Source organism: Ahaetulla prasina, chromosome 3 (assembly GCF_028640845.1).
Source record: "Ahaetulla prasina isolate Xishuangbanna chromosome 3, ASM2864084v1, whole genome shotgun sequence".
NCBI lineage: Eukaryota > Metazoa > Chordata > Lepidosauria > Squamata > Colubridae > Ahaetulla > Ahaetulla prasina.
In genome coordinates this window covers 156,150,368-156,178,292 of record NC_080541.1, presented here as the reverse complement: position 1 = coordinate 156,178,292, position 27,925 = coordinate 156,150,368, and the positions used below count along the sequence as shown (strand labels likewise).

At 36.2% G+C, this 27,925-nt stretch overlaps 1 protein-coding gene across 1 annotated transcript; it reads left to right on the top strand.

Annotated features, from left to right (window-relative positions):
* On the top strand, positions 1-25,250 carry GIPC2 (GIPC PDZ domain containing family member 2). Its single transcript, XM_058176517.1, has 6 exons — positions 1-395; positions 12,936-13,121; positions 16,219-16,399; positions 18,357-18,466; positions 19,898-19,979; positions 23,620-25,250. Exons 1-6 carry the CDS (start codon positions 111-113, stop codon positions 23,763-23,765), a joined length of 990 nt encoding a protein of 329 aa, XP_058032500.1. The 5' UTR covers positions 1-110; the 3' UTR covers positions 23,766-25,250.
* The last annotated feature ends 2,675 nt before the right edge of the window (positions 25,251-27,925 follow it).

The window sequence follows — 27,925 nt, the reverse complement described above, 5'->3', positions numbered from 1 at the left end:
GCGCCAGCGGGCACAGTTTAGCCAAGTGGGAAAGAGCAGCCGCGCCGCCGCCGCCGCCAGCAGCGCACAGGTGTTTCTGACCGCTGGTTTGCGGTTGGCGGGCTGGGAAGATGCCTCTGGGGTTGAAGGGAAAGAAGAAAGGCAAGTCCAAGGAGACCTCCACCTTGGTGGACGGCGAGGCTCCTCCGGCTCGAGGGCGAGGCGACGACGAGGTCGGGGTCGGGGCCGGTGCTCGTGCCGGAGCGGTGGGCGCCGCAGCCTCGCGCGGTCCCGTCCGGTTGGTCTTCCACACGCAGCTGGCGCACGGCAGCCCCACTGGGCGCGTGGAAGGCTTTAGCAGCGTGAAGGAGCTTTACGCTAAAATCGCTGAGGCGTTCCGCATTGCCCCGGCCGAGGTACGTGGCCGCTGGTGGGGCTAGGTCGGGGAGGGGGGGTGGGGGCGAAAGGTTTACCTTCCCGCTTCACCCTCGGGGCTCACCCAGGTCTTAAGCTTCCCTTCTTTTCTACTGCATGACTGTCACCCAGGGGTCAGTCAGATTTCAATGTTCCTGTTTCTGTTTAAGCGCAACGATCTAGTTTGCAGCAGAGGCCGATTACAGTCTTTGGGTTTTCCAATAATTTTGTGCGCTGTGTTTTGACTGACTGACTGACTCATTCACTCACTCAGAGTCAGGTTTGCCTCAAGTTGAGTTTCATTCCTGGTAATTTACGAACATGCCCATCTAGATTTTGAAAATATATGTATATATTTTCAATCTATTAGGGTTTTTTTATCCCACCTTTTTTAATGCAACATCTAGCACTGAAGCTTTACTAGGAGAGGAGAACTGAGTTTTTATGCTTAGTTAAGCACAGAAGCCGGATGGGTCACTTTGGGCCAGTACCAAGAAGGTGCTGGCAAACCATTTCCAAAAATGTTAGCAAGTAAAATGCATGGACCTCTCCATGTAGTTGTTTGGAGTTGACTTAAAGGCATGCTTATGGACACACACACACACACACACACACACGATATATTGAACAGAAGTACTGAAGCCTAGTTAATTATGATGCCTAAGTGGAAAATCTGAGGAATATTTTAATCTCAAAACTTCAATAAATTCAAGTACATGTTAAACACATCACAATTATCAAATGAGAAGGTACTTTTCTCTCACATGTGAGCTGAATAAACAACTTATTTCCCTGCCTTTCATCTACCTATTCTACCTTGTCTCAAATTAAGTAATATATTCAACCGCTCTGTGCATCTGATGAAGTGAGCTGTAGTTCACAAAAGTTATTCTTTCAGTAAAGTCTTATCAGTTGGAAAAGAGCTATGACAGTCCTTTTGGTTTTTGTAGTGTTTCCCGGGGTTAACCCATATAGTAATAAATGCTCTGATAAATTTGTGTTCTATTAATGGTGGTGTTGAATCTGTTGCTTTTGTTGAGTTGATTCATCCCACCTAAAGCTTTAATGTCGCTTGTAGCTTTGTTGTAATAGAAAGATACTCAATTGTATTATTCAAATATCTGGCTGAGTGATTTGCATTTTATTCTACAGAACTGTTTTCTGTAATGATTGCAAAACTTAGACACAAATTGCTTCTTGATTTATTCAAATTACTACAATAGTTCTATATTTGTGGCTCAGAGCACTGTAAAAGAAGCAATTCTTAACACATGTAATTATATTCCTAGCTACAAGTATCATTTTACTCTAGGCATTCAATTTACAATAGTATCTTATTTATTCTCATGAGGAACAATAAAGCTTTGAAAGACAGAAGTTTCTTTATTGATAAAAAAGTTCAAAAGGTGTTTCACACAAGGCAGTTTGTAACATTGTTGTACTTACAATTTCATGCAAAAAATGAAAAAAGCCCCTTTCTTTGATATTCTTAATAAACTACAGTAAATAAGGTCAATAAGTTGATGCCTAATTAGTATTTTTATGAGGTTTAGATAAAACATTTTTTTGAAAATAAAAATAATAATAAACCAGACTTTGTTGTTCAAGCATTCATTTGTGACAGATGAGAGAAATAAAGATATAAATGTTTCGGTTGCACTATTGGGGAGAAATATTTGTTTTGAACAGAAATCTACCCCACCCCCTAGAGATTGGCCAAAATGTTTATACTTGCTCACACATTATTTATTTTGGAGCATAAGACTGTGCTAAATCATTTTTTAATGTTTAATATACAAACATGCAAACATTAATATTAGCAGTTCAGCTTGACTGATAGGAGTCTTTACTCCTTAAGCCAGGGGTGTCAAACTCAATTTCATTGAGGGCCCCATCATGTTTGACCTTGGGGGTGGGGGTGGTGTGGGGGTGGTGTGGGGGTGGTTGGGGTGGGCGTGGCCAGCTCAATGTCACTTGTGTCAGGGTACCTGTGATGGCCAAGTGCTAAGGCAGGACTTCCCTCAGACCCTCTCATTATAACCTTCCTTCCTTCCTTCCTTCCTTCCTTCCTTCCTTCCTTCCTTCCTTCCTTCCTTCCTTCCTTCCTTCCCTGCCTCCCTCCCTCCCTCTTCATTGTCCTTTCTTCTTCCTTCCCCTCTTTTCTTATTTTTCCTTCCTTGCTCTCTTCCCATCTTTCCTTTTTCTGTGTCTTTCCTCTTTCCCTTTCTCCTTTCCTGTACCTACCTGGATGCTAGCCCTCTGCCAGCAAAAATGGAGCTGACAGAGGACTGCAGGAGGCCATTGCTGCCAGGAGGGCTGCACATGGCCCTTGAGAATTCCATTTTTGCTGGCAGAGGCATGGTGAGCCAGTCCTTTGCTGTTTCTAGAGTGGCCTGTGGGCCAGATCTAAGCACCCTGTGCACCGGATCCTTCCCACAGGCTTTGAGTTTGACATCCCTGCCTTAAGCAAATTAAGGTAAGAAACTTTATGATAGCATTAATGCTTGCATATTGGAAATTGTGATGAATGGGTTTGGCTTTTGGATCAGCATAGTGGGTACCAATGTTTGTGAAGCTTAACATATTTTGCAGACGCAGAAAACCAGAATTTTCTTGAAGTGGTTTGTTTTATAATGAACAATGGTAGATTTTACTTTGATTGGGCCCTTCTGTGTTTATGAATCTTCTAGAGAATGTTAATACACAGTTAATCACTGGCTTTGTTGGCTGATCTAGAGATGGCTAGAGGCTCTGCGGAAATGTTTTGAAATTGTTTGTTTCCATTTGTTTCTGTTTGCTTCTACATGCCAAATTGATTACTGTTTAATTTCTATTATTTCCCCCCACCAAAAAAAAAAAGACAAAAAAGAATTAAGTGGCACACTACAAAGAAAATGATGACCAATGCAAAGATCACTAAATATGTCATTGGGTCATCCACTGCTGGATAATTGCTTAAATACAAAGAGCAATAGACTCAGTTAATTGCATTAGGTGAATGGGGCACTGAGTCTCACAGTTCTTTCTAGTGGCAGAAGCAAGACAAATGGAAATAGCTGGATGATAAACATAGACTTTTGATTACAGCTGATATAGTTGAGACAACTAAGTGTATGTCACATGTAATACATGTGTGATGGCAGTATGTTTTTTCAATCATATAGAAAAAGAAAAGGGGTCTGAATTTCAGCAAAACAGGCACAGGACATTACTGAACGTTAACATTGTAACATTAACTTGCTGAGCAAAAAAAAAAAAAATTAAAGACGAGGTTCGGAAAGTGCTACTATATGCCTTGTGTATATATTTCCTTTTTAATATTTAATTTAGTTTCCTGAACCTGATTGGGATAGTTCCATGTTTGGATCTGTTCAGCTGCAATTTCATAACTTGGATAATTGTCATGTTGATGTTAACAGTTAACCAAAACAAGTCTCCTCTGTTTTTATGAACAAACAATACATTTCTCATTCAAAATACTTATTCTTACTGAAGCAAGTGCACCATCCTTGGAATCCTGAATTAAGCAAATAAACCCATTTACTTTATTCACTATCTTGTTTTATGAATGCTGAAACATATCATGGCAAGGTCTTATTCCAACTTTTTCAAAGAAAACGATGTGAAGATATGGTAAAGCTACATTTATAGTTATTAAATATATTAGTGCAAATGACAGTTGTTACATTAATATAAGACATATTAGTCAGAATTTACTATTTTGCACTGTACACATTTGAGAATTGTTAGCAGAATGATTAGACTGGATCCATATATTGTCACCATGGATTTTCTTGGTTTTAGAATATTGTAATGTACAAGACCAACCAACTGTGACTTAATGAACAAACCGTTGCTTAGAACAGTATATGAACCAGATTGCTCTCACTGATGATTAACTCAAATACAGGATTCCCATTTTAATGTAATATTCTTATTTTTATTGGAAATAAATATGAATTTGAAAGATTTATGCAGTCACCTGTTTTAATTAACATGATCCTATTGGAGGCTCAGATTGATTTATGTATGATTTATCTGATTTACATATAATTTCATCATGACACATTTATAACTTTAATTCTTTTTTTGAAATACAGTAACTACATGCAACTTTTATTACTAAGGCAAAGTACAAATAACTCTGGTTTAATTCTTTACTACTATAAATGAGGATTCCTGTATATCCTGCAGGGATCACTGCATTTACTAACATGTTACTAATTCTTTATAAAAGAAAGAATGGATGTATTGTGGAAAACAATCTGTCTAGTTACTCAGTTCCATTAGTTAATTAAACAGTGTTGCTTTCATTCCCTTAATATACCAATCTTTCCTCTTCTTTCTCACGACACCTTGCTTCTTCAGCCTCCAGTAATTATTTTTCTGTGTTTGATATGAGGTAGTCTCAAATTTACCACAAACAACTGATGTATGTGCATTTTATTCTGTTACTTATTCAATTAGCAATTCACTTCTGAGTTATTATTTTCAAATTACAAGTGAAAATGTTTTATTTTATTAATATTTCACCCAATAAAGTCTAAGCTAACCCTTTATTTCACATCACCAGAGTCACTTAGGTACTTAATTGAATGAAATAAATAAAATTTGAGACATGATTTATATTACAATAATATAGGGGGATATAATTTGAATTAATTAGCCATTTAAAACAGTTCAGCTGTAAAATATACTGTCTGCTCAAATTAAGGAGGAAGAAGTCAATCTTCTAGAAGCAGTACTTTAATTACTGAGTATTGTGAGCCGGGTGTAAATGATTTGTCAATGGGCTAAACATATTTGTGAATGGGATATTCTATTTTAGGCTTTGGAACTTCCAGCTGAATTAAGACTGCTCTGTGTATAAATATTTGCAGTATATATCACATACTTCTATTTAGATACACAGTTTCTTATTCAAATATCTTCACTTTGTGTGTTCTTATTATACTATCTATAAAATAGTTTGCAGTGACATCTTAAGAATGACACTGACATTTTGAGACTAACACATCAGTAAAAGCTGTGTTTTATCTTACCTATGCATTGTCGAACAAACTACAACAGTTGAGTTCTTGTACATGCCAAATTGATTACTGTTTAAGTCCAAGAGCAAGGCTCAAAGCCACGCGCCTGCACATGCTTTGTGCAACTTCTGGGCAGTGGAAGTTCCATCTATGTCAAGGCAAAGGATCAAACCTCAGTCAACAACAGCAAGGATTCTGGAGCAAAGTTCTTCTAGGAGCCATGGAAATACAACACTTGTTCCCGATAAAAATCCCTCCTCACCGCATCTCCTTAAATGTTACTCCAGGTGATCCTTGTGAGGAGGGGTGGGGCGCCTTCCTCCTGAGTACTTGGGTCACCCTGCACTGACTCTGCCTCCTCTCCATTCTCCACATTTGGAGATCGGGGGGGGGGATGCTCGTCTCTGTAACTCTGCCGCTCCTCGGCTCTGCTTCTGCTTCTTCTTGTGCCGTCATCAGATGTTGGCGATCATGTTGGCGATTCTATTTTTATCAACAGCCGCATGAAAAAGTACTGTTGTGTTTTATCCAAACCAGTCCCTTAGATTTTGAAGCTTCTGCCTGGACCTCATTTGCCTTCAATCTTTTCTTGGAGGATTAAGTGAAGTATGCCATATTTTTCTTGGTGTCGCATCACATGTCCAAAATATACTAACTTCCTCTGCTCTGCTATTTGCCCTTTCCATCTCTTTCCCCCTTCCTCAGTCAGCCTGTACCCTCTCTTCCTCCCTGCCTACTCTTCTGAGGCCTGAGGGGTCTGGGACTGCCTCGGCCTCATCCCTAGGTCATTCCTCAGGGACCATAGGGTCTGCACCCACCCCCTCTGTTGGCCCCATCTCTTCAGACCTGAGCTCTGACAGGGCCATGACAGCAATGTAGCAGCCAGCTAGGCTGAGAATGTACTGATCAGTATGTTTTAAAACATTGATTGATTGAATGCTTGACTCTCAGAACAATTTGTACTTAAATTACTTGGTATGAGTGTGAAGAAAAATATTTTGCTTATTTACCATTATTGCCTATTCCATTATTGCAAAATGGAACTCAGTAGGAAAAATTATATAACCACTAATCAAATTTCTTGTTTGACTGAAACACTTCCAAGAGGAAAGTATATAAAATTGGCTCATGCGGAGGCTGAAGTCAGTTTATGTTGCTCGGTTGCAGTTTTAAATAGAGCTACGTCGTCTCAGATTTCTAAATATCACATTTCTGTTCTATTGCTGTTTTATCTAGTCATAAGGGTAAAACTAGTTAGAAGATGATTACTTACACTATCATGTTGACAAAGGCAACATTTAAAGAAAGCTTTTTTCTCTTTTTTTAAAAAAAGGCATTAGAAATATAATTATATTAATAAGGATTATAGAGCTTAGCAACACTAACCTTTGAGAAACTCTGAAACTGTATATTGTATCCTTCCTATTAGTTTCTCAGTGTAGTATTTGATGCTTCACGCTATCTTTCAGATTCACGGTTCAAAAATATTTACAAGTTAGCATATTGGATATATCTGATATGCACTGTATGCATGATATGCAAGTTACACGAGAACCTTGCTTTTTATTTCTGCAAAACATGTAAAAAAGAAGTGACCTTTCATTTGGGATGATACCTGAAATATTTAAATATTTTGTATTTAAAAATAAAAGGTAACATTTTTTTTCTTTTTTAATTGGGCATAATAATCATAAGTGGACACTATCTCAAGTCCCTTTCAAAATATTAGTCCAAAATAATATGCAAAAGATAGCAGTTTTAAAACAAAATATTCTGATTAGCATGAATAAGCCAAGTACCTTTCAAGTTAACTCCTTAAATTGAATTCCTTTGAAAGTTTTGATTTTTTAAACAGTAATTTTTAACCCTTTTATTTCCTTACTGTTAGTCCTTCCATGTTACGATGAATTTGAAATGTATTATTTAAAGCTATTTAGCCAGTACTACATTCTGCAACCTGTATTACAAAATCCTAAAGCAGCATAAAATAAAATATTAAAAATGGCTTTTTTTTTTCAAAAATGGACACTGTGTTTTAATGCTACGATATTATGTTCTTAAATTTGCATTCCCTAATATTCATAAAGGACCCAGACTGAAATTTTGTAGCAAGAATTTTAAGTCAATTTATTACATGTTCAGTTGAAAGGGAAATTTGCATATCAGTAAATAAATACCGAAAGAACTCTTGCTAAAATGCTAATGATTACAACTTGATCAAACCTTGTTTGTGGTGTCCTTTGTTGTTTCTGAGTCCATAAAGAAATCCTAATTAGATATCTAGTTTATTCTCTTTATCTAGCAGTTGGACTTAGATATTCCGCTTCTTTTCAAATTATTTATTATATTTGAAATCTTGGACAACTGTATTTCTTATAAAGACTAGGATATTACTGTGTAGTTTTGCCCGTACCTTTGGCTCAGAACAATAAACATAAGAGAAAGTTTATAAAGTATTTTATAAGGAAGGAATGCAAGAACCTCTGAATAAACAGTCTCCCTACTAGTCTCCCTTTATTTCTTTGTCAGTAAATATAAATTTAACACTCTGAATAAACAATTACTCAGCACTGGGAGAGGAAAAGGGATGAGAAAGAAACTCAGGATAATCCCACTTTGAATTGGTTCGTCAGTTGGAGCTTATCAGCTCCGACGATCAGCTGGGAGTGAACCGGTTCACTCCAACAATCAGGTGGGCCCGCTGTCCACCCCTGTGCTTTACTGACCTATATCCTCTCAGCTGTTTCGCGCAGCAGAGCGGATTGCCAAGCCTCAGTTGTGTTACTCCCCAGCAGTAACGCAGAAGGTAAGTTTTTGTAAAACTCTGCACTTGCACATTGCGTGCATCAGGTGTGTGCGCGCGCGCATGGGGTGCAAAGCACACAATCACAGAACCGGTTGTTAAACTGAGCAAAGCCCCATCTGGGGGAACTAGGCAGCATGCAAAACCATGGCCCCTCTGGTCCACGGAAAAACCTTTCTCTGCAGAAATGGTCCCTCGTGCCCACAAGGCCTCTGCCTTAGAGCAATAAAAATCCTTTTGTAGTCTGTCACCTGACATGCCTGATATTTACCTAACATAGTAATCTGTAAACAATACTTTGTAAATCATCTGTTCACATGATATACTAAATTAAAATCAGATTATGGCTTTGTGCCATGCTTGAGCCCATCCTAAATATTTTGATTGGTTTCCTCAATAATCAACATTATTAACAGTTTTAATAATCGTTACTGTTAATATGGTGATTAAAGGAGGGATGATGGCTTAGCAACTAAAAACATTGAGCTTGTTAGCTGGAAAGCTGACAGCCAGGTTTGAGTACCATGCAACAGGGTGAGTTTCTGTTACTTGCTCCAGTTCCTGCCCACCTAGCAGTTCGAAAGCCTGCAAATATGAGTAGATAAATAGGTACCACTTCAGTGAGAAGATAACAGCGTTCCATGTGTATAGTCATTGGCGTATAATCATGCTGGCCACATGATATAGTTCTTGTTCACAATATCTATATTACAATATCTTACATCATAACTTGGGTTTGCTATAACTAGTTTTGTTTTCAATATACTTTGAAAATTTGAAAATAAATTTGGGGAGCTTCCACTCTTCTCAGAAATCATCTACCCAGTAATATTCCTTAATAAGTATTTTATACTTTTATAGTCTGGTAAATTTAAACACATAAGTGTTAAAACTAAGAAAAATGAAGGGGAAAGAAGCAATTAGTACATATAATGCCAGTGATGAAATAATGAAGATTTGGGGGTTTATGGCAACAAATGAATCAATTTTTAATTGTCTGTGGCATGGGAGAAATAATGCAGTCTATCAAAATCCAAGCTATGTAGGGTTTGCACAATGAAGATTATAGTTTATACAGTAGAACTGTGCATTGGCAGGCAGATGGCCTTTTTTCCTTTGAAATCTGTACACACCTTTATTCATACTGAAATAAATGTACAATATGTCGCTCATTTTGAAAGGATAGAACATTTTAAATAAGCAACTTAACACTTTATGATTTACTGCAGGAAGTACAAAGTTTATTGCAGATTAAAAGCCCTAGTTAAAGGATAACTTCGAGTGAAATACCTTGTTTTTAAACGTAACAAATTGAAGCTTTGGAGTGAAATATGAGGTAGTTAAATTAAATGCATTTTTATTCTGTTCCTTTTAATTACAAAAATAAATACAATTATGAAGCCACTACTTACAAGATTTTCATTAACTATCATATATAAGACTGTAACAGTTGTGAATTAAAAAATGTCTTAAGTGCTGATACTATATAGCATATAAAAGGTTGGAGTTAATGATCAGAAATTAGTTAGAACTTTGAGTTTATTATTAGCATTTTAATAAAGGTGATATTGGCACTTTAGCATGGCATTCCATGCCTCCTTTTGAAGTTCAAGAAATCATGTTTTCCTTTGTGCCAAAGCCATTTCCTTTGATGTGCAAAAACTAGCCCTTTCAGGGACGGCTGATCACACATTAGAGCTGCATTCTGAAGTCCTTGAGTGTTGCAGGTGTCAAAGCAACAAATCTGTGAGGGAAAGGAGGAGATGCATCCTTATTTTAACAATGTCTATCTTTTCTGATGTCTAATCAATATCTTTCACTGTTTGATTTGTTGTTTTCTGACATATCACATATATAGAACGTATCTGTGATTTGTTTCAGTCCCCTACGTCAAAACTTGGCACTGCCTTTTGCTTTACCTGAAGTACTTGTGGTTGATATTGTTGGGAGGTATAGTGAAAAAGCCACTTTGCAACAGTATTGGATATTTTTCAAATTTAGGGACTTTGTTGTTTCCAGTTTCATGTCAACTTGGATGCCTAAGTTTGATGGGCAACTATTTGAGTGTTCATCTAAGTCTGCAGCATGGCACTCTTCATGGATCATATCTGTCATAGAACATGTGACAGCTGGCAAAGGCTGATTTCATCCTTACATCTTCAAAGAAGGTGGACACCTGAACAGCCCAGAGATAAACACTAGCTGGTAGTCCCTGGGAGAGAACACAAGACGGGACAGAGGAAGAACGCACTTCTGGAGAGTCCTTTGGAGTTCACCATTCAGTTGTGGGCCAGAGAAATCTATCAGTCGAGCTAGAGAAATGGTTATACTATGTTCAGAGAAGTGGACAAGCTATACTAGGTTTCTTTCATGAGAAGAAAGCAGCCAAAGTGAGACTTCTTTGACTTATGACTACTGGGGGCAGTCCAAGTGCAAAATGAGCAGTACCAGATGGACTTTGGATCCTGTGGGCTGAATGACATGTCACCCAGATGATAGTTTTAAAAAAATAATGCCCTCCATCACTCCCCTTGATGTGCCACCCCCATCCTTCTGAAGAGATAAAGATTAGCTGTATTGTGTCCACCAAGGATGGGCCAAGAGGAGCAGAGTGGAAGTGAAGACCCACAATCATGTGGCCACTTTCCCTTGTAGATCCTTCACACTATAGCGAAAGGACGTTTATCAGCTCTGATAGTTCAGATCAGATATTTGAGAGGGAGCATATGGACTTTATTTTGAGAAAAGCAAATAGACTGCAAACTCTGGAATACAAAAACAACATGAAAAGCTAGCACAATTGAAAGATCTGACACCCACCACAGGAGCAGCTGGACTGTTCTCTGTCAGAATTATTACAAGCTTATTTAGAAAAATTCCAGCAGGCTTAGGATTCTGGAAACTTTCCAGTTCAAATTGGAATGAGTAAGAAACAAGCTATTTCTTTAGATAGAAACTGGCAGACATTGTTTGATAACTATGGTAAACAAAATTGGCCAGAATGGGAAACTGCAATTGTTGTCAACTAAAACTTTTGAAACTTTTTGGTGGAAAAGGAAGATAAATCAAGTTAAATCAAATTGTTTATACTTGCTGGGACAAAGGAGGAAGTTACTTATTTTTTCTTTGCCTTTTACATTTTTCTCTTCTTTTTCTTTGCACTTTTTACTTTTTTCTAATATGTATTAATTTTATCTGTATAATGTAATCGTTAATAAATATTATTTAAAAAAAGACTTATCAAAAACTGTTTTGTTTTTTATTAATCAAAAATTTGTATAGAATAAAAACAATGCATTTTTTTAAAAAGGAAAAGTGAACAAGTTAAAGAAATGTGATGTAAATAAGAAAGAAATAGAATAGAGAGAGAAAAAGAAAAGAAGATACCGTGTTTCCCGAAAATAAGACCATCTTATATTTTTTTGAACCCCAAAATAAGTGCTTGGCCTTATTTTCAGGGATGTCTTATTATTTTGGGAGACCTAGAGCAAGACAGGGTTTCTCTTGCCATCTTACCTGATTTCCAGCTCTTGTCTCCCTAACCCTAACAGAGGAAATCGCAGGGACCGGCTGCGCATGTGTTTAAATGGCCGCGGTGTGGCTCAGGCTGTAAGAAGCCTGTTATTAAAACACAGCTGCCTGCAATTACTGCAGGTTCTAGTCCCACTAGGTCCAAGGTTGACTCAGCCTTCCATCCTTTATAAGGTAGGTAAAATGAGGACCCAGATTGTTGGGGGGGCAATAAGTTGACTATGTAAATATACAAATAGAATGAGACTATTGGCTGACACACTGTAAGCCACCCTGACTCTTCGGAGAAGGGCGGGATATAAATGTAAATTAAAAAAAATATATTTTCAGGGAGAGCTTATTTTTTTGGGGGGGGCGGCGCTTATTTTAGCACATGCACTCAAAAGCCCAATTGTCTTATTTTAGGGGAAACGATATAACATGTCTTCTGTTCTTCACAGCAGTTAATAAATGCATTTATATTTTCCAAAGTTGTGTCTTAAATACTAATTATAATATAATAATTATATGATATTGTTATATTATTTTGGTTCATCCCACAGTCAGCAGTCAGCCAGATGTTCAGAATGAATTGGGCATTTTAGTCTGCCTATCAAGTCCTTCCCAAGATTATGTTATTACAATTATAATAATTATAATAAGCATATGGTCTAAATATCTCAGTATATTCTATACCATACCATAGGAACCATACCACTGGATCCTGTGGGCTAAGGGACATGTCATTCAGCAATGGTACTAGGGCAGGAATGCTCATGCAGCATATTATTTGAGTAATTGTTGGCTTTTGGTGCTCTGGAAGACCTTATTTTCAAATAGGATGTTTTTTAGTTTGTGATGTATTTCTAATAGGAATTTGGGGACTCGTTACGAAATGTTTAACATTTTTAAAGCGGCATTATATTGAATTATTTCTGTTTGTATCAAATAGCAATTATTCTGCTTCTTGCAATAAACCTTGGCAACAAGTTACAGACTTTGGACATTGAATGGATTTTGTAATTAATACACATTTGAGTTAAGAAATCACAGTAACACATAGCATGGTGACTTTTATAAAATACTGTAATTTGCACTTGCTGCCATTGGACAATTATTTAGATCTCTTATGATTTCTAAAAAAAGATATTTATTTGAAAAGTAATTAAAATGCATCTGTTTTCCTCTTGGCTTTATAGATCATGTTTTGCACATTGAATACACACAAAATCGATATGAACAAGCTTTTGGGTGTACAAATTGGTCTTGAAGACTTTATATTTGCTCATGTCAAAGGAATAAAAAAAGAAGTGGAGGTTTTCAAATCAGAAGATTCACTTGGACTTACTATTACTGATAATGGAAATGGATGTGCCTTCATAAAGGTAGGCTGGGGATGAAGTGAATACAGGTAGTCCTCAACTTATTACCACAATTGAGCCCAAAATTTAGGTTGCTAAGTGAGAAATTTGTTAAGTGAGTTTTGCCCCATTTTACAATTTTTCTTGCCACATTTGCTAAGTGAACCACTGCAGTTGTTAAGTTAGTAACATGGTTGTTAAGTGAATCTGGTTTTCCCATTGACTTTGCTTGTCAGAAATTTACAAAAGGGAATCACAAAAGGGAATCACAAAAGGGACTCCTTGACACCACAACCGTCATAAATATGAACCAGTTGTCAAGCATCCAAATGTAATTCACATGACCGTGGGGAATGCTGCAGCGGTCAGAAGTGTGAAAAATGGTCATGTCATTTTTTTCAGTGCCATTGTAACTTTGAACGGTCACTAAACGAACTGTTGTAAGTCGAGGACTACCTGTATGAGATACATGAGCAGAATATCAATTTATTTCATTCATGGTGGTAATGGTGATAGCATTGAAATTGTGTTGAGTAACTCCTAAAGTGAATGGCTTGAAAGCCTAATACTGATATTATTTCTTGAGTGAATACTTAGAGAAGAAGGAATATCTGACAGAATCATTTCTTTGTAAAAACGGAACATTTCATTTATGAAAGACACTTTGGCATATGACAAACCATATGTCTGTATGCTGTATTTTGTATGCATTTGATCCTTATTCTATCATGATCGTTTTTAATTGTCCTTAAAACACAATGTGTTGAAGCATCTGGTGGACTTCTCATGAAGGCTGTTGATGAACGACAGACTCAAGGACTTCTCGAGGTGAGAGCCTGGAGAAAGTCCGGGTTGAAAAAAGCCCAGAGCAAATTCCAGAGCCCCCTTTTATTGTGTATAGGTAAAAATGGGTGGTTACAAAAGGTAAGCAGGCGAGGTTACATATTAGCATATAATCAACATGTGAACACGTGACTACAAGCACATCCACAAGCCTATGATTTTGGGAGAAAGCTTGTGATTCTTGGGAGGAGTTTTACCATGAGGTGGCTCTTTGTTCTCCGCCATGAGGTGGCTGCTCTTTGTTCTCTGGTTATTGCCTGCGTGGTACAGCTGCATGGCAATCTACACAGGCTACAAGGACATCACTCCCACACGTGTCTAAGGCGTTCTACAGTTACACTATTCATGCTACACATAGCAAACAGCTTGTAACATCCTGACTCTGCATGTTAATAAATCTCATATAATTGTATGTATGAGAAACTTCTAAGAAGCTTTGTGAAAGGAACCTTATCAGAAAAGGAATGTCCTGTGGCTATCACAAAAGTGTTGATACATTTCACACCATTGTACTGCAGCCTTGATGTCAAACAAGTTTCTGCTTATTTTCTTTGTACATGATAAAATTAGCCAAACTTACTTATGCTGTTCTTTGCACATAAGCAATCTCTCAAAGGTTACTTATGCTGATCTTTGCACATAAGCAATTTCTCAAAGGTTTCCATATGGCTAATATTGCAACAACAATGATCATGGAGACATTATGCACATCTACATAGACTAGCCCATAATTTCAGCAAAAACATAGGTTATATTAGTCAGAGGGGAGATGCGAGAGACAGCATACTTTCTTTTTCTACTATTTGTTCTGGAAAAGTCCATCATTTCTCCTGTCAGTTATATTTTGCTCTCAAACAGTTTTTCCTCTGAGCAAGTTCTTCCCCATCCTGGTCCCCTTCCTTTGGATAGAAGCCAAGAGAGGGAAGTTGATAAGGGCTGGAGAGTGGAAAAATCTCCTGTCAATCATATATCTGCCAGCTTTATTAATTAATACTGAATTTTTTAAAAAATTCTCATTTTTTTCTAATATATAATTTGATGAGATATAGCACATGTATATTCGTAGATCAGAAAAACGAAATAGGATGAATTAACTCCTTATATCAGAATTTTGGCTTTGGTAAGATTTAGATCAGTGGTAGTCAACCTGGTCCCTACTGCCCAATAGTGGGTGCTCCAGCTTTCATGATGGGCGGTAGGGGTTTTGTCCGATACTGAAGCACTTTCCTTTTTTTAATTTAATTGACTTTTTAAAAAATTTTCATAGCATTATTTAAAAACATTTTCATTAGGTTTTCATAAAATTCCCCATGACAATTTAAATTTCTGAAAATATACTATTTGTATTGCCCACACATAAGTTTAGTTCACGTTACGTAAGTGAAACTAAATGGCGCTATAGTGTGACCATAAACAAAAGAGCCTCATCCCAGAATAGCTCACGCAACTCCACCCACACCACGCAACTGTAACAGACAAGCAGAACTGGTAGCCCAGTCCTCCCCCAAAAAGCCTAATCCATGATGCACGAGAGGCATGCGCAGACGATGATACACGGCGCATTACTGTGGAACCAGTGGGCGGTTAGAAAATTTTACTACTAACAGAGATACAAAAATGGGCGGTAGTATAAAAAGCTTGACTACCCCCGATTTAAATGATTACAACCTCCCTATGGCCATTTTTATCTTTGAGGAGGAAATGAAGATTAGATTATATTCTCTGATCCTCAGAAGTAACTTACATAGAGTCAAAGGAAATTGCTAACATTCGTCGTAAAAGATACAATTAAAAAAAAAATCAAAATATTGAAAATGGAGGCAAATCAGTATTCCTTTTGTAAAGCTGTCAAATGCAAAAAACTGAAAGCAAGGCCTTCACATAAGATCTTGATGAGTGCTCTACATTTATTATAATAGCTGTTTGAAATTATGGAATATGGATTGTTAAGTATAAATTTTGAACTGCCTTGTATGTTTTGCAGATGTTAACTATAACTATATGTTTCATCATTGGGTTTTTCTTGCCTTTCTTTCTAATGATTCCCCTAAATCTCCTGAAAATTTCTTCAAGACACAGGAGTCTACTGTCTTAATTTCCTGGATATATAAAGAGAATGAAATTCTCTTCTCTTGCCTATCTCTCATTGGATTTTGGATAGATGGATCTTGGCTAAAAATGTGAGACTGTTCATGTTTATATTTGTAATTCATAATTTCTTGAACTAGACTTTTTTTTACATTCATCATAATATATGTAAAATTATTTTTGTCTGCAGAGAATTAAAGCAGGAAGTCTTATTGACCAAATAAAAGTGATATGTGTTGGTGATCACATAGAATCTATAAATGGAAAAAACGTAGCAGGCTATCGTCATTATGAAATTGCTAAGAATTTAAAGGACTTGGAGAAGGGTCAGACATTTACATTAAAACTGATAGAACCTATGAAATCATTTGGTGAGTGGAATATAGCCATCAAAACATTATACTTGTACTGATAATCTTATTGCAATAGAGTAAAACTGTTCTCGATTATCATCACAACTAAGCTACTTAATCATAAGGTTTAAATATGTCTTTCCATACCTTAAACTCTATTATGCTAATTATTATGCAGACAACTTCATACGAAGCTCAAAAACTTTATTTCATTCTGGCGCATACAAAAATGGGTTATCAAGCCCAGCATGGTTCATGGGATGTATCAAATTTTAATTTTGTTGGGCAGCCTGATTTAAAATAAAGACAGACATTAAACAAAATGTTGAAAGCAATATGCTTTCAAATTTATCTCGTTTCAGATGTATTAGGGCCCTCTTGGTAATGGTTTTTCAAATCTGCAAATCTACTTCAGTGAATCCCCACGAGGTATATCTTTACTGCCCTTTAAGCAGAATTGAAAGATTCACTTTTCTTGTAATTTAGTTAATATTAAATTACACAGCCATACTGCATCTGAGTTGCAGAAACTTCAAATTTTCAAATATATTCAAAGTAAATATATAAATATACTTTAGACAATGTGGAGAGTGAGATTCTTACTTTGGAATGGAGCAGCATCTATTTTTTTTTCCAGGAAATACAGGTATTTCTTTGCTATGACAACTCTTTTGTTGTCTAAGCATTGCTGGATGAGAATTATAGTGATGTTTAGTTAATTGGACAGTCTTACATCTGGAAACACATCTTACATTTTGTGGAAGCACAAAATTAAGAGGAGAGGTCAACAAGAATTGCAGCTGCATCTCCAGTAGTTTGCCTTTGCCAACTAATTTTTTGGGGTATATTTTCAAGCCCAAGGCATGATGATATAGCACATTGAAGTTAAGTTGCTATTCGCTAACTAACAGGTGTGATGAAATCATATACATTGGAGTTACTGAGTCTTCGATGTCCTTGAAAAGAGTATTGAGACTGAATCAGTTTAGTCAGTAGGACAGTTCAGAACGAAACAAATTATTTTTAAGCAGTTATGAGTGAGATAGACAAATTGATTAATAAGATGATTTTTATAACCACTTGATTGGCAAAATGTTTTTATCTTAAAATTACTGTAAACTAGTAACTGTTTATTTATTTATTTATTTATTATTTATTTAATCATATTTGTATACCGCCCTATCTCCCAAGGGACTCAGGGCGGTTAACAGCCATATAAAATATACATAAATACAAATTAAAACCCCAATTAAAAAACTTATTAAATACGGCCGAATATTAAAACCACAATAGAATAATTAAAAACCCCATTAAAACCAAATTTAAAATTTAAAAAACCTGTCCTGCGCAAATAAAAAGATGTGTCTTAAGCTCGCGGCGAAAGGTTCGAAGGTCAGGAAGTTGATGAAGTCCTGGGGGAAGTTCGTTCCAAAGGGTGGGAGCCCCCACAGAAAAGGCCCTTCCCCTGGGCGTCGCCAGCCGGCACTGCCTGGCTGACGGCACCCTGAGGAGTCCCTCCCTGTGAGAGCGTACGGGTCGGTGGGAGGCAATCGGTGGCAGTAGGCAGTCCCGTAAGTATCCCGGCCCAATGCCATGGAGCGCTTTAAAGATAATTACCAAAACCTTGAAGCGCACCCGGAAGGCCACAGGTAGCCAGTGCAGTCTGCGCAGGAGAGGTGTCACATGGGAGCCACGAGGGGCTCCCTCTATCACCCGCGCAGCCACAACTGTTGATTGAAACATAAACTTCCCAATCTACCCATTTATAAAATGTGTGGGTCTTGGCCCTATGAAAAATGTCTTAATGATTCTGCTAAAGTAATCTCCAGATTAAATCCATTTCTGAGTTGAATTGATAGATTGCCAAATTTCATCCCATGAACCCTAAATTTGGGTTTGATGTTATTCATCTTGAAAAGAAGAATAACTATATTTGGAGTTGAATTGGAATGAGGAAAACGTATTTCTATTGCAGAAATTATCGAGCCAAGGTCAAAAAGTGGAAATTTTGCAGAGGAGAAAATCTGCCGAGGAAGAGAGACTCTTCGACTAAGAGCCAAAGGTTCTGCTACAGTAGAAGAAATGGTGAATTTTTAATTCATAAATCTTTGTCCTGAAAGCAGATTTTTGTTTTGTTTGGACGAAGCCTTTAAACTATAGCTATAACCAATATTCCTTTCACCCTGATGAATTTGGCATCAGCCTCATTTCTTCCGTTCCCACTCTGCCATGTTAAGCTGTTGCTGCTCCTGCTGTGCCATCTATACCATTTCCAGCAATGAAAATTGCACAGCAACTTTCCTTAAAACATTGATTTCAGGTTGAGATTTGACTAAAAATAATGGTGTGAAAAGCGCAAGCTTAAAGCAAAAAGTAAAAGGTAAGAGGAAGTGGAAAGGAGACAGGAATTTATTAACAGATAAAAAATTTCTTGCAAGGATTTATATTCCTTGCAAACAGCTAGTCATTTGCATTATTTTAGAGAGTAGTTGAGGCCACTCAGAGGTTTATCTGTATCCTCGGGGTTACCTGAGTAGTGCAAATGGGTGAGGAGCTTTCTTGGAACTGCTGAAAGGACTGTGTTGTCATTGGATATAAATCCTTCCATTCCTCACTATCCAGTCAGAACTGAAGAAGCTTCTTGGATGAGAAGCAAAACATCTTGAAAAAAAAACAAGGAAGTCCAGTTGTCTCTTGAAAAAGCACCATTGGGACAACCATGACTGGGTTGCAGGAGCAATCCTACATGCTCTGAAGCACTTTTTTGTTTTCACACTTTAAAGGCTGCAGCCCTAGCAAACACAAAAGGCTCTGAAGAAGTATTAGTCTCATCGCATTTTATGATTGAGTTTGCAATGAGGCTTGCTGTCACATATGACTTTCTTAGTTCAGCTTGATTGTTCAGTAGGCAACCATGTAATTATTGTTCAATAATTTTTGTTATTGAAATTCCTCATCTCATTATAGGATATTAAATTCTGCACCAGAGAAGTCTGGATTCTGTATTTCATTTATTTTTAGTCATTTCTTTAATTAAATGTCAAGGCCTCCCAGCTACGGGCAGTTTACAGATTTAAAAAATCCATGATAAAAGAAACACAAACAGCTGACTGGAGAGCAAGACACCAACCATAAATCTTCCAAAAGAGAAGTGGGGCCTCACAAACATCCTGTCCCCAAGGCTTGGGAATTGGAATAAATAAAAAAAATATTTATATGTAATTAGCTTAATGTAATGTTTTCCAACTTGGGCCACATCGAGGTGTGTGGATTTCAGCTCCCAGAATTCCCCAGCCAGCATGACCATTTACTAAGAATTCTTGGAATTGATGTTTATATATCTTAAAATTGCCCAGATTGAGAAAAGCTGGTTTAGTAGTAATTAGTTTGGAATCAATATTGATACAATTACATTGCAAGATACTGAAAACTTTCACTTAATTTTTAACTATTATAATTAGCCTGTTTTGCATTACTCATTGCATGGTTTATATTTGTTTCTTTCTTTTGGTAAAGCTTTCAGATGTTGAAGAAAAGGCTACCAAAAAAGTGGATGATCTTCTGGAAATGTACATGGGAATAAGAGATCTTGAACTAGGTCAGTATTTAGGTAATAAACCTTCAGTTCTAGTTCTGCTGGGGCTGCCAGAACTTCAATATAGACATATTCTGAATGTGATACTGTATAAAATATTGTTTCTTACTTTTTTTGCCAGCCAAAACAGTGTGGTAGGCCTGTGGAACTAGAATTTAAAATATTTTGTATTATGACAAATGATTTAACATATCATAGTTCCCAAACTATTAAGATGTGATAGATACCCACAACATCTTAATAGTTTGGGAATCCTGTTAAATCATTTGATACCCACTTGCACATATAAAATATGACAACAGGATTCCAATATTTGCTCACAGTGCTGGTTCTAAAACAAAAGAAACCGTATTCTAAACAATTGAACTTATTCTAAACAATTGAACAAGCTGGACTTTCAAGCCAGCAAGGATGATTATGAAATGAAAAACTTGTTTCATAAAGAGTTTAGATTGCTGTATCTGACCTCATGTGCACAAAATAGCATACAGTATTGAAACTTGCACCCATTATCTATTTATGTCAGCCTGATATATTAGGATCCTCATTATACTACTTAGAGTAGTAAAGCACAGATCTTAATATATCAGACTGCATGGTTGACTAGAAAGGTTGATTGCTATGATTGGCTTTAGAAGCATAAACTCCTGTTTAGCGATTTTTTAGGCTATTAAGGCAATTGTGTGTATATCTACTTGGAAATAAGCCTCATTCAGTTTAATGGAGCTTCATTTCAAACAAATGGTTATGAACTGTAGGCATACATTCCCCTCCCAATAACCTGAATTCTATTGGCAATTTGAAGCATATATGTTGCCTATCATTAAACATTAAGATCAAATTCTGTCTCTTCCTTTTTCCTTTTTCTTTTTAAATCTGGTATGTATATGGGTATGTATATGATAGTAATTCTGAAGATCAATTTCTTGCCATAGGGCAATCCTAAACCAATTACTCAATGCCTTTTGTTGTATATCTGTGCAATCATCTCTGCACAGATTAGGCATATAAATTAAAGCAACCAAATCACAGTGTTTGTTATAATTAAGAATCTTTAACAATTATAAATAAATCCTCTCTGTGTGTAAAGCATAGTTATAAACCTTTAGACCCCCCCCAATTATAAATAGTTATCTCAAATATGTTATTTAACATAATATCAGTTGTTATGTGATGCCTTACCACAATTGTAAAAAATAATCAATCAGCCATAATTGTGAGTAGATTTTTATTTGGAGTAATTATAGATATCTGTATTATGAAATATGTGTTTAATTTAAAAAGCCGGGTATGTAATAGGAATTTGTAATATTTTCTCGTAGTTCTTCTTAACAGCCAGTAGAGGCCAGTATCTGATTGTTCCATATTGGTGTACTATAATACTGACAATAATATTTTGTATTATGACAAATGATTTAACATATCATAGTTCCCAAACTATTAAGATGTGATAGATACCCACAACATCTTAATAGTTTGGGAATCCTGTTAAATCATTTGATACCCACTTGCACATATAAAATATGACAACAGGATTCCAATATTTGCTCACAGTGCTGGTTCTAAAACAAAAGAAACCGTATTCTAAACAATTGAACTTATTCTAAACAATTGAACAAGCTGGACTTTCAAGCCAGCAAGGATGATTATGAAATGAAAAACTTGTTTCATAAAGAGTTTAGATTGCTGTATCTGACCTCATGTGCACAAAATAGCATACAGTATTGAAACTTGCACCCATTATCTATTTATGTCAGCCTGATATATTAGGATCCTCATTATACTACTTAGAGTAGTAAAGCACAGATCTTAATATATCAGACTGCATGGTTGACTAGAAAGGTTGATTGCTATGATTGGCTTTAGAAGCATAAACTCCTGTTTAGCGATTTTTTAGGCTATTAAGGCAATTGTGTGTATATCTACTTGAAATAAGCCTCATTCAGTTTAATGGAGCTTCATTTCAAACAAATGGTTATGAACTGTAGGCATACATTCCCCTCCCAATAACCTGAATTCTATTGGCAATTTGAAGCATATATGTTGCCTATCATTAAACATTAAGATCAAATTCTGTCTCTTCCTTTTTCCTTTTTCTTTTTAAATCTGGTATGTATATGGGTATGTATATGATAGTAATTCTGAAGATCAATTTCTTGCCATAGGGCAATCCTAAACCAATTACTCAATGCCTTTTGTTGTATATCTGTGCAATCATCTCTGCACAGATTAGGCATATAAATTAAAGCAACCAAATCACAGTGTTTGTTATAATTAAGAATCTTTAACAATTATAAATAAATCCTCTCTGTGTGTAAAGCATAGTTATAAACCTTTAGACCCCCCCCAATTATAAATAGTTATCTCAAATATGTTATTTAACATAATATCAGTTGTTACGTGATGCCTTACCACAATTGTAAAAAATAATCAATCAGCCATAATTGTGAGTAGATTTTTATTTGGAGTAATTATAGATATCTGTATTATGAAATATGTGTTTAATTTAAAAAGCCGGGTATGTAATAGGAATTTGTAATATTTTCTAGTAGTTCTTCTTAACAGCCAGTAGAGGCCAGTATCTGATTGTTCCATATTGGTGTACTATAATACTGAAAATAATATTTTTTGTTAAAACAATCAGAGAATTTCACAATGTGATGAGAAAGGGCATGATAATAATAATAAAAAATAATAATAAAGACAATGGTGATAATTAATACTTCACTGTTGTTAATAAATGGCTTTGATTAGAAAACCTTACTACAGTGTCTAGGTTTTCAGTTCCAATAACATTTACGGTGGGATTCACCTTTTGGTGTCAAAGACATTTGCTTCTAAGAAAACTCTTTAAGTGTTATTAGAATATAAAATATACCATTATATTTCTGAAAGTTAAATTAAATTAAAACAAAGTTAGTCTTTCTTCTGTCTCCCTTCCCCTTTGACTCCATTATAACATGCAATGGGCAAACAGTCCTTATTCAAAAAACTAAAGTTCCAGGATGGCCCCAGTTCTCCAGTAGCAGGTTTATGGGTATTGTGGGGACTGCAAAAATGAAGAAGACTCCTTAAATATTGCTGTTCCTCTTGTTTCTCTTGTCTTATAGGAGTAATCCTGTAAATTAGATAACGCTAAGTAATAATGATATTCATGATATTCAAGCTGTGATTGAAAGAGGATCTGAATTTGGTTCTTGAAGAATCAAACAGGAGGCACCGCCAAGTGCCAACCACACAATTTTAGCCCTACTCTGGTGGTCTCTTCTGCATGGAAGATGATAGACCTATAGCAGAAAACAAATTCGCACTTGTGTTCTCAAGTTTTGTTATCCTCCAACTGAAATGGATGGTGATATTTGTCCTAAGTGGGGCTGAATTTTTAATCCTTAAGAAAAATTACTTAGAGGATTAGTTGCCCTGGCCTTAAATACATTCTACGGATTTTTTTTAAATTAAACTTTCATTTTCTGATTTATTAAGGAAGTTTACAAATGTTTTGTTTTTAAATTTACATTTTTTAAATAAAATGCAATTATTTCAAGTTTATTTATATAAAATTCAGCTACCACAATTCATATTGATGGGACTACAACAATAATTGATAATCCTCTTTTCCCCCTCTTTCTCTGTCTTGATTTAGCTGCAACTATGGTAGAAGCCGGGAAAGGCAAGAACAATCCAGATGAATTTGCTGTAGCTCTTGATGAAGCTTTGGGAGATTTTGCATTTCCAGATGAATTTGTCTTTGATGTATGGGGAGCCATAGGTGATACTTTGAAAGGGTGATTTTAATGAGAGGCATTAATTGTATTAGAGTACTGTGACAGCTGTGTGGACACATCACATGTGTAGTCATGTACGTGGCATGGGGTATGACCCAAGTATTCTAAAAAGGCCTATTTAAATTTTATAAACCTGACCAAAGTACATGAATGTAGGACTGTATCTGTACAAAGCTTTCAGCCCGATATTGCAGTTAATTTAACATACTCACTTGGAATCTTCGCTGAACATAATTCAAGTACTTTCTCTGTGTATGTACATAAATACCTGCCAGTTGCCAAGCACCCATATTTTGATCATGTGACCATGGGGATAATGCAATGGCCATAAGTGTGAAAAATGGTCATAAGTATTTTTTTTCATATTGTTGTAACTTCGGATGGTCCCTAAAAAAATTGTTGTAAGTCAAGGTCTACCTTACAGATATACAAAATGACTAACCAGCTGCATGGAGTAAAATGTACTTTTTTTGTTGTTTTAAATTTGGACTAACAGCATCAAAGAGAGGTTAAAGTATGTCCAATGTCAGAGAAGTGAACAGAATTTTGTACTGCAGTTCACAAAGCCAGCTGGGTGGCTGTGTGTGAGTTAGGTGGCCATATACATTTATCAAACAAGGTCTCTTAATCCTAGACAGATGGCAATGGCAAAACACTTTCAAAAAACCTTGCCAAAAAAATTGCATGGATTTGTCCAGACATTTGCCAGGATCAAAGGATATCTTGAAGGTATCAAAAATCAAACCATATCAAACGAAATAACTCCACTTATGATTTACTGCTTTAAACTATGAACCAGTTTCTACATTCCATGCAACCTCTGCATTTGTCAAGAGAACATAGAGATAATGCTGAGATTTCTAGTGGACTTTCCTATATAAATACAATTTTTGTGTGAATTTGACCTTACCAAAGTTGGAACCTCTAATAGGACAATGTCTTTTTTATAATCTTACAATAACAGAAATAGGTATGGATACTTATTAAAGCTAATTCCAAAGTTATCCTCAAGAAAATTATTTTTCTTGCTCCTGTTCTTTCCTAATTGGTTTGTTGCCAAATGTATTTACAGACGAACGTAATGGCAAGATCACTGCAATGTAACATTTCAGTAGATCTGATATAACATAAATTTAGGATACTATTTTAATCATTTTGCCTTAAACTACAGTAGTTGGAATTGACATTGATGTAGAATACCTATTTAAATGAGAACAGGTTGCCAATTTGAATTCTTGTCTCTCTCTCTCATATTTCTCTGATTTAGATAGAAACCATACAACAGATGACACTTCGTTCTGTATTATACTATTAAATTCTTACTCCCTCATAAAATAAAATACTTATTTTTTTTCATTCTGATTCTAATTCAATTATGAATCAAGTAGGTTTTGATTGTGATTTTCAAAAACCGTAAAAAAACTTTTTTCCAGGGTTGGTTTGAAAGAAGTTACAGATGTTGAGCTGAGTCTCACAAATGTGAAGGTTGTTTCACAACCCACCAAATATGTCATTAGAATAAAGTACTTTGAACATACTTGTACTACATTTTTACAAATTTCTTTATACCTGAATGTTAACTAAATAAAATATTTTCACAAAAATGTTAGGTTTCCTTTCTTGGTTTGAGGAATAACTTAGTAATAATTTCAGATTAATTCTATCTATCATATCTATCTATCTATGTATCTATGTCTGTCTGTCTGTCTGTCTGTCTGTCTGTCTGTCTGTCTGTCTGTCTGTCTGTCTATCTATCTATCTATCTATCTATCTATCTATCTATCTATCTATCTATCTATCTATCTATCTATCATCTCTCTCTCTCTCTCTCTCCCTCCAACCAAAATGGGCATTAAATGAAACATGAAAAGTAATTTGCTTTCTCGAGTGAGTCTTAAAAGGCCTATTTTGCTCCTCACTGTGTGCTGTGAATATTTTTTTTTGATCACTGAAACTGCTGATGTACAACCTACAAAGCACACCAAACCCAAACAGCTGTCATATAGCTTATCTTCCACAAACCTTCCCTTCCCCCAAGTCTGGCAGAAGATTTTTTAAGACATATGTTAAGCATAAAGGATAATAATTTAACTGTGTCATTAGGACTATGGATGTTGGGTGATTCCCTTAACCACATACCACAATGCAGCTGGGCCAGGAGGTGTTTGCATAGAATTTATTTCATTTATTTCTTATTTATTTCCTTTTAATGTGCCTGAAAAAGTATGTGAGAAGCCTATCCTTCTCACACATGGGTTAGTGAGAAGATGCGCTAGAAGTCCCTGGTGGTAGTGATAACCTTTCATCCTATGGGCTGTGTCATTTAATACTTAGAAATGAAAAAAAAAAGTTGCCTTGAATCTAAGTAACTGCGCATCCAGGTGGTGTTCATAAAACACAAAGTAGAATTTAAGCAGGGGTGAAATCTATAAATTTTCCCTACTGGTTCTGTGGGCATAGCTTAATTGGTGGGCATGGCTTGGTGGTCAGGTGGCTGGGTGGGCGTGGCCAATAACAATAAATAATAAAAATAATAAAGTACAGAAAACAATAAGTACCAAAAACCAGCTTTCACACTTTATACACACACAACACATGACTCATACACAATGTAAAAGCAGCTGCACTCCACCCAAAATGGCCCTTGCAACAAACAGGAATTTCACACAGCCACAAAAAGTTCAAAAACCAACTTTCACACTTTACACACACACAACACAACACAACACAACACAACTGATTCACACACAATGTAAAAGCAGCAGCACTTCATCCAAAATGTCCCCTGCAACAAGCAGGAACCTCACACAGCCACAAAAAGCTCAAAAACCAACTTTCACACTTTACACACACACAACACAACACAGTTGACTTACACACACACAAAATGCCACAAACAGCTTTGTGAGATTTTGTATGTTTGTGTAATAAGAGTGAAACACTATAGAAACATACCAAATCTCAGAAAGCTGCACAAATGTTTTATTTTATTATTTTATTTTATTTATATTTTTAGATAAAAGCAGATAAATTTATAACTTCCTTAACTTTAAATTGCTATGTCTAAAAAAAAATAAAACTCCTTAAAAAAAAACCCAATTAACTTTTCTTAAAGCTCCCCCCCCCAAAAAAAAACCTCCCAGTTACTTACCCAATTGAAGGGACAAGGCAGGCAGATTGAGTTGCTGGCTGATGCAATTGATTGCAGCAGCCAAAGCAAGGCAGGAAAAGCGAGCGAGCCCGAAAGAAGCAGCAAGCTGCCAAGTAGGCAAGTGGGGACCGGGCGATTGGGTGGGCATGGGTGGGGGGCCCAGGGATTTTTGCTACCAGTTCTCCGAACTACCCATCCCCTTTGCTACCTGATCTCCTGATCCGGTCTGAACCGGGAGCATTTCATCCCTGAATTTAAGCTACAGAAACATCCATGCACCAATTGGACCCACGTACCATATACAGTAGTACCTTAGTACTCAACATTAATTGGTTCCAGGAGGTGCAGTAAGTACCAAAAATGATGAGTACCGAACACATTTTTCCCATAAGGAATAATGTAGTGAATCACAAGGCAGCCAACACCAACAAGTTCTAGCTTATGCGATGTGTGCCAGAACATTTTCATATCAAAATGTGTTGAGTACCAAATGTGAAGAGTTTTAAAGCAATTGAGTATCAAAGGATCAATATTGTAATCAGTTTTATTCTTTGGATATCTCTGGTCCATAGTATAATTTGTTACATTAGACAAGATTTTTGAGCCATGCAGCACTTTAGATTTAATTCTAAAAGGGTGCTTCAGACTGCTAGGTTTTGAATTTGTTTAAGAATTTGTTAAGCTATGCTCACTTTCTTTCAGTTCTCATCATACAGGTATGTATGTGCAAAGCAGATGCAATCATATTTTTCTGTGGCACGTTAACAACATGTGTGGCCTTAAGTTCCAAAAATCCTCCAGGCAGGCCTGCTATAAAGTTAGTTTCTCTCCTTAAACTGTTTCTGTAATCATTGCTCGCTCATAATATTGACAATATTTCAGCCTCCAATATTTTTTAAATCCTATTCTGTTATATTAAATTACTGTATTAATGTTTATAAACTTTTTTTGTTTTTGTTCTCTGGAGTGCTTTTCATCCTGCAAGGAAGAAAAAGCAGCCAAGCAATCAAGAA

Excerpts from the sequence above, each read along its gene's own strand:
- GIPC2 (XM_058176517.1), top strand. The coding sequence starts at position 111 with ATGCCTCTGGGGTTGAAGGGAAAGAAGAAAGGCAAGTCCAAGGAGACC. Across the intron at positions 16,400-18,356 it reads AGAACCTATGAAATCATTTG|AAATTATCGAGCCAAGGTCA; the intron begins GTGAGTGGAATA and ends TTTCTATTGCAG. Across the intron at positions 18,467-19,897 it reads CTGCTACAGTAGAAGAAATG|CTTTCAGATGTTGAAGAAAA; the intron begins GTGAATTTTTAA and ends CTTTTGGTAAAG.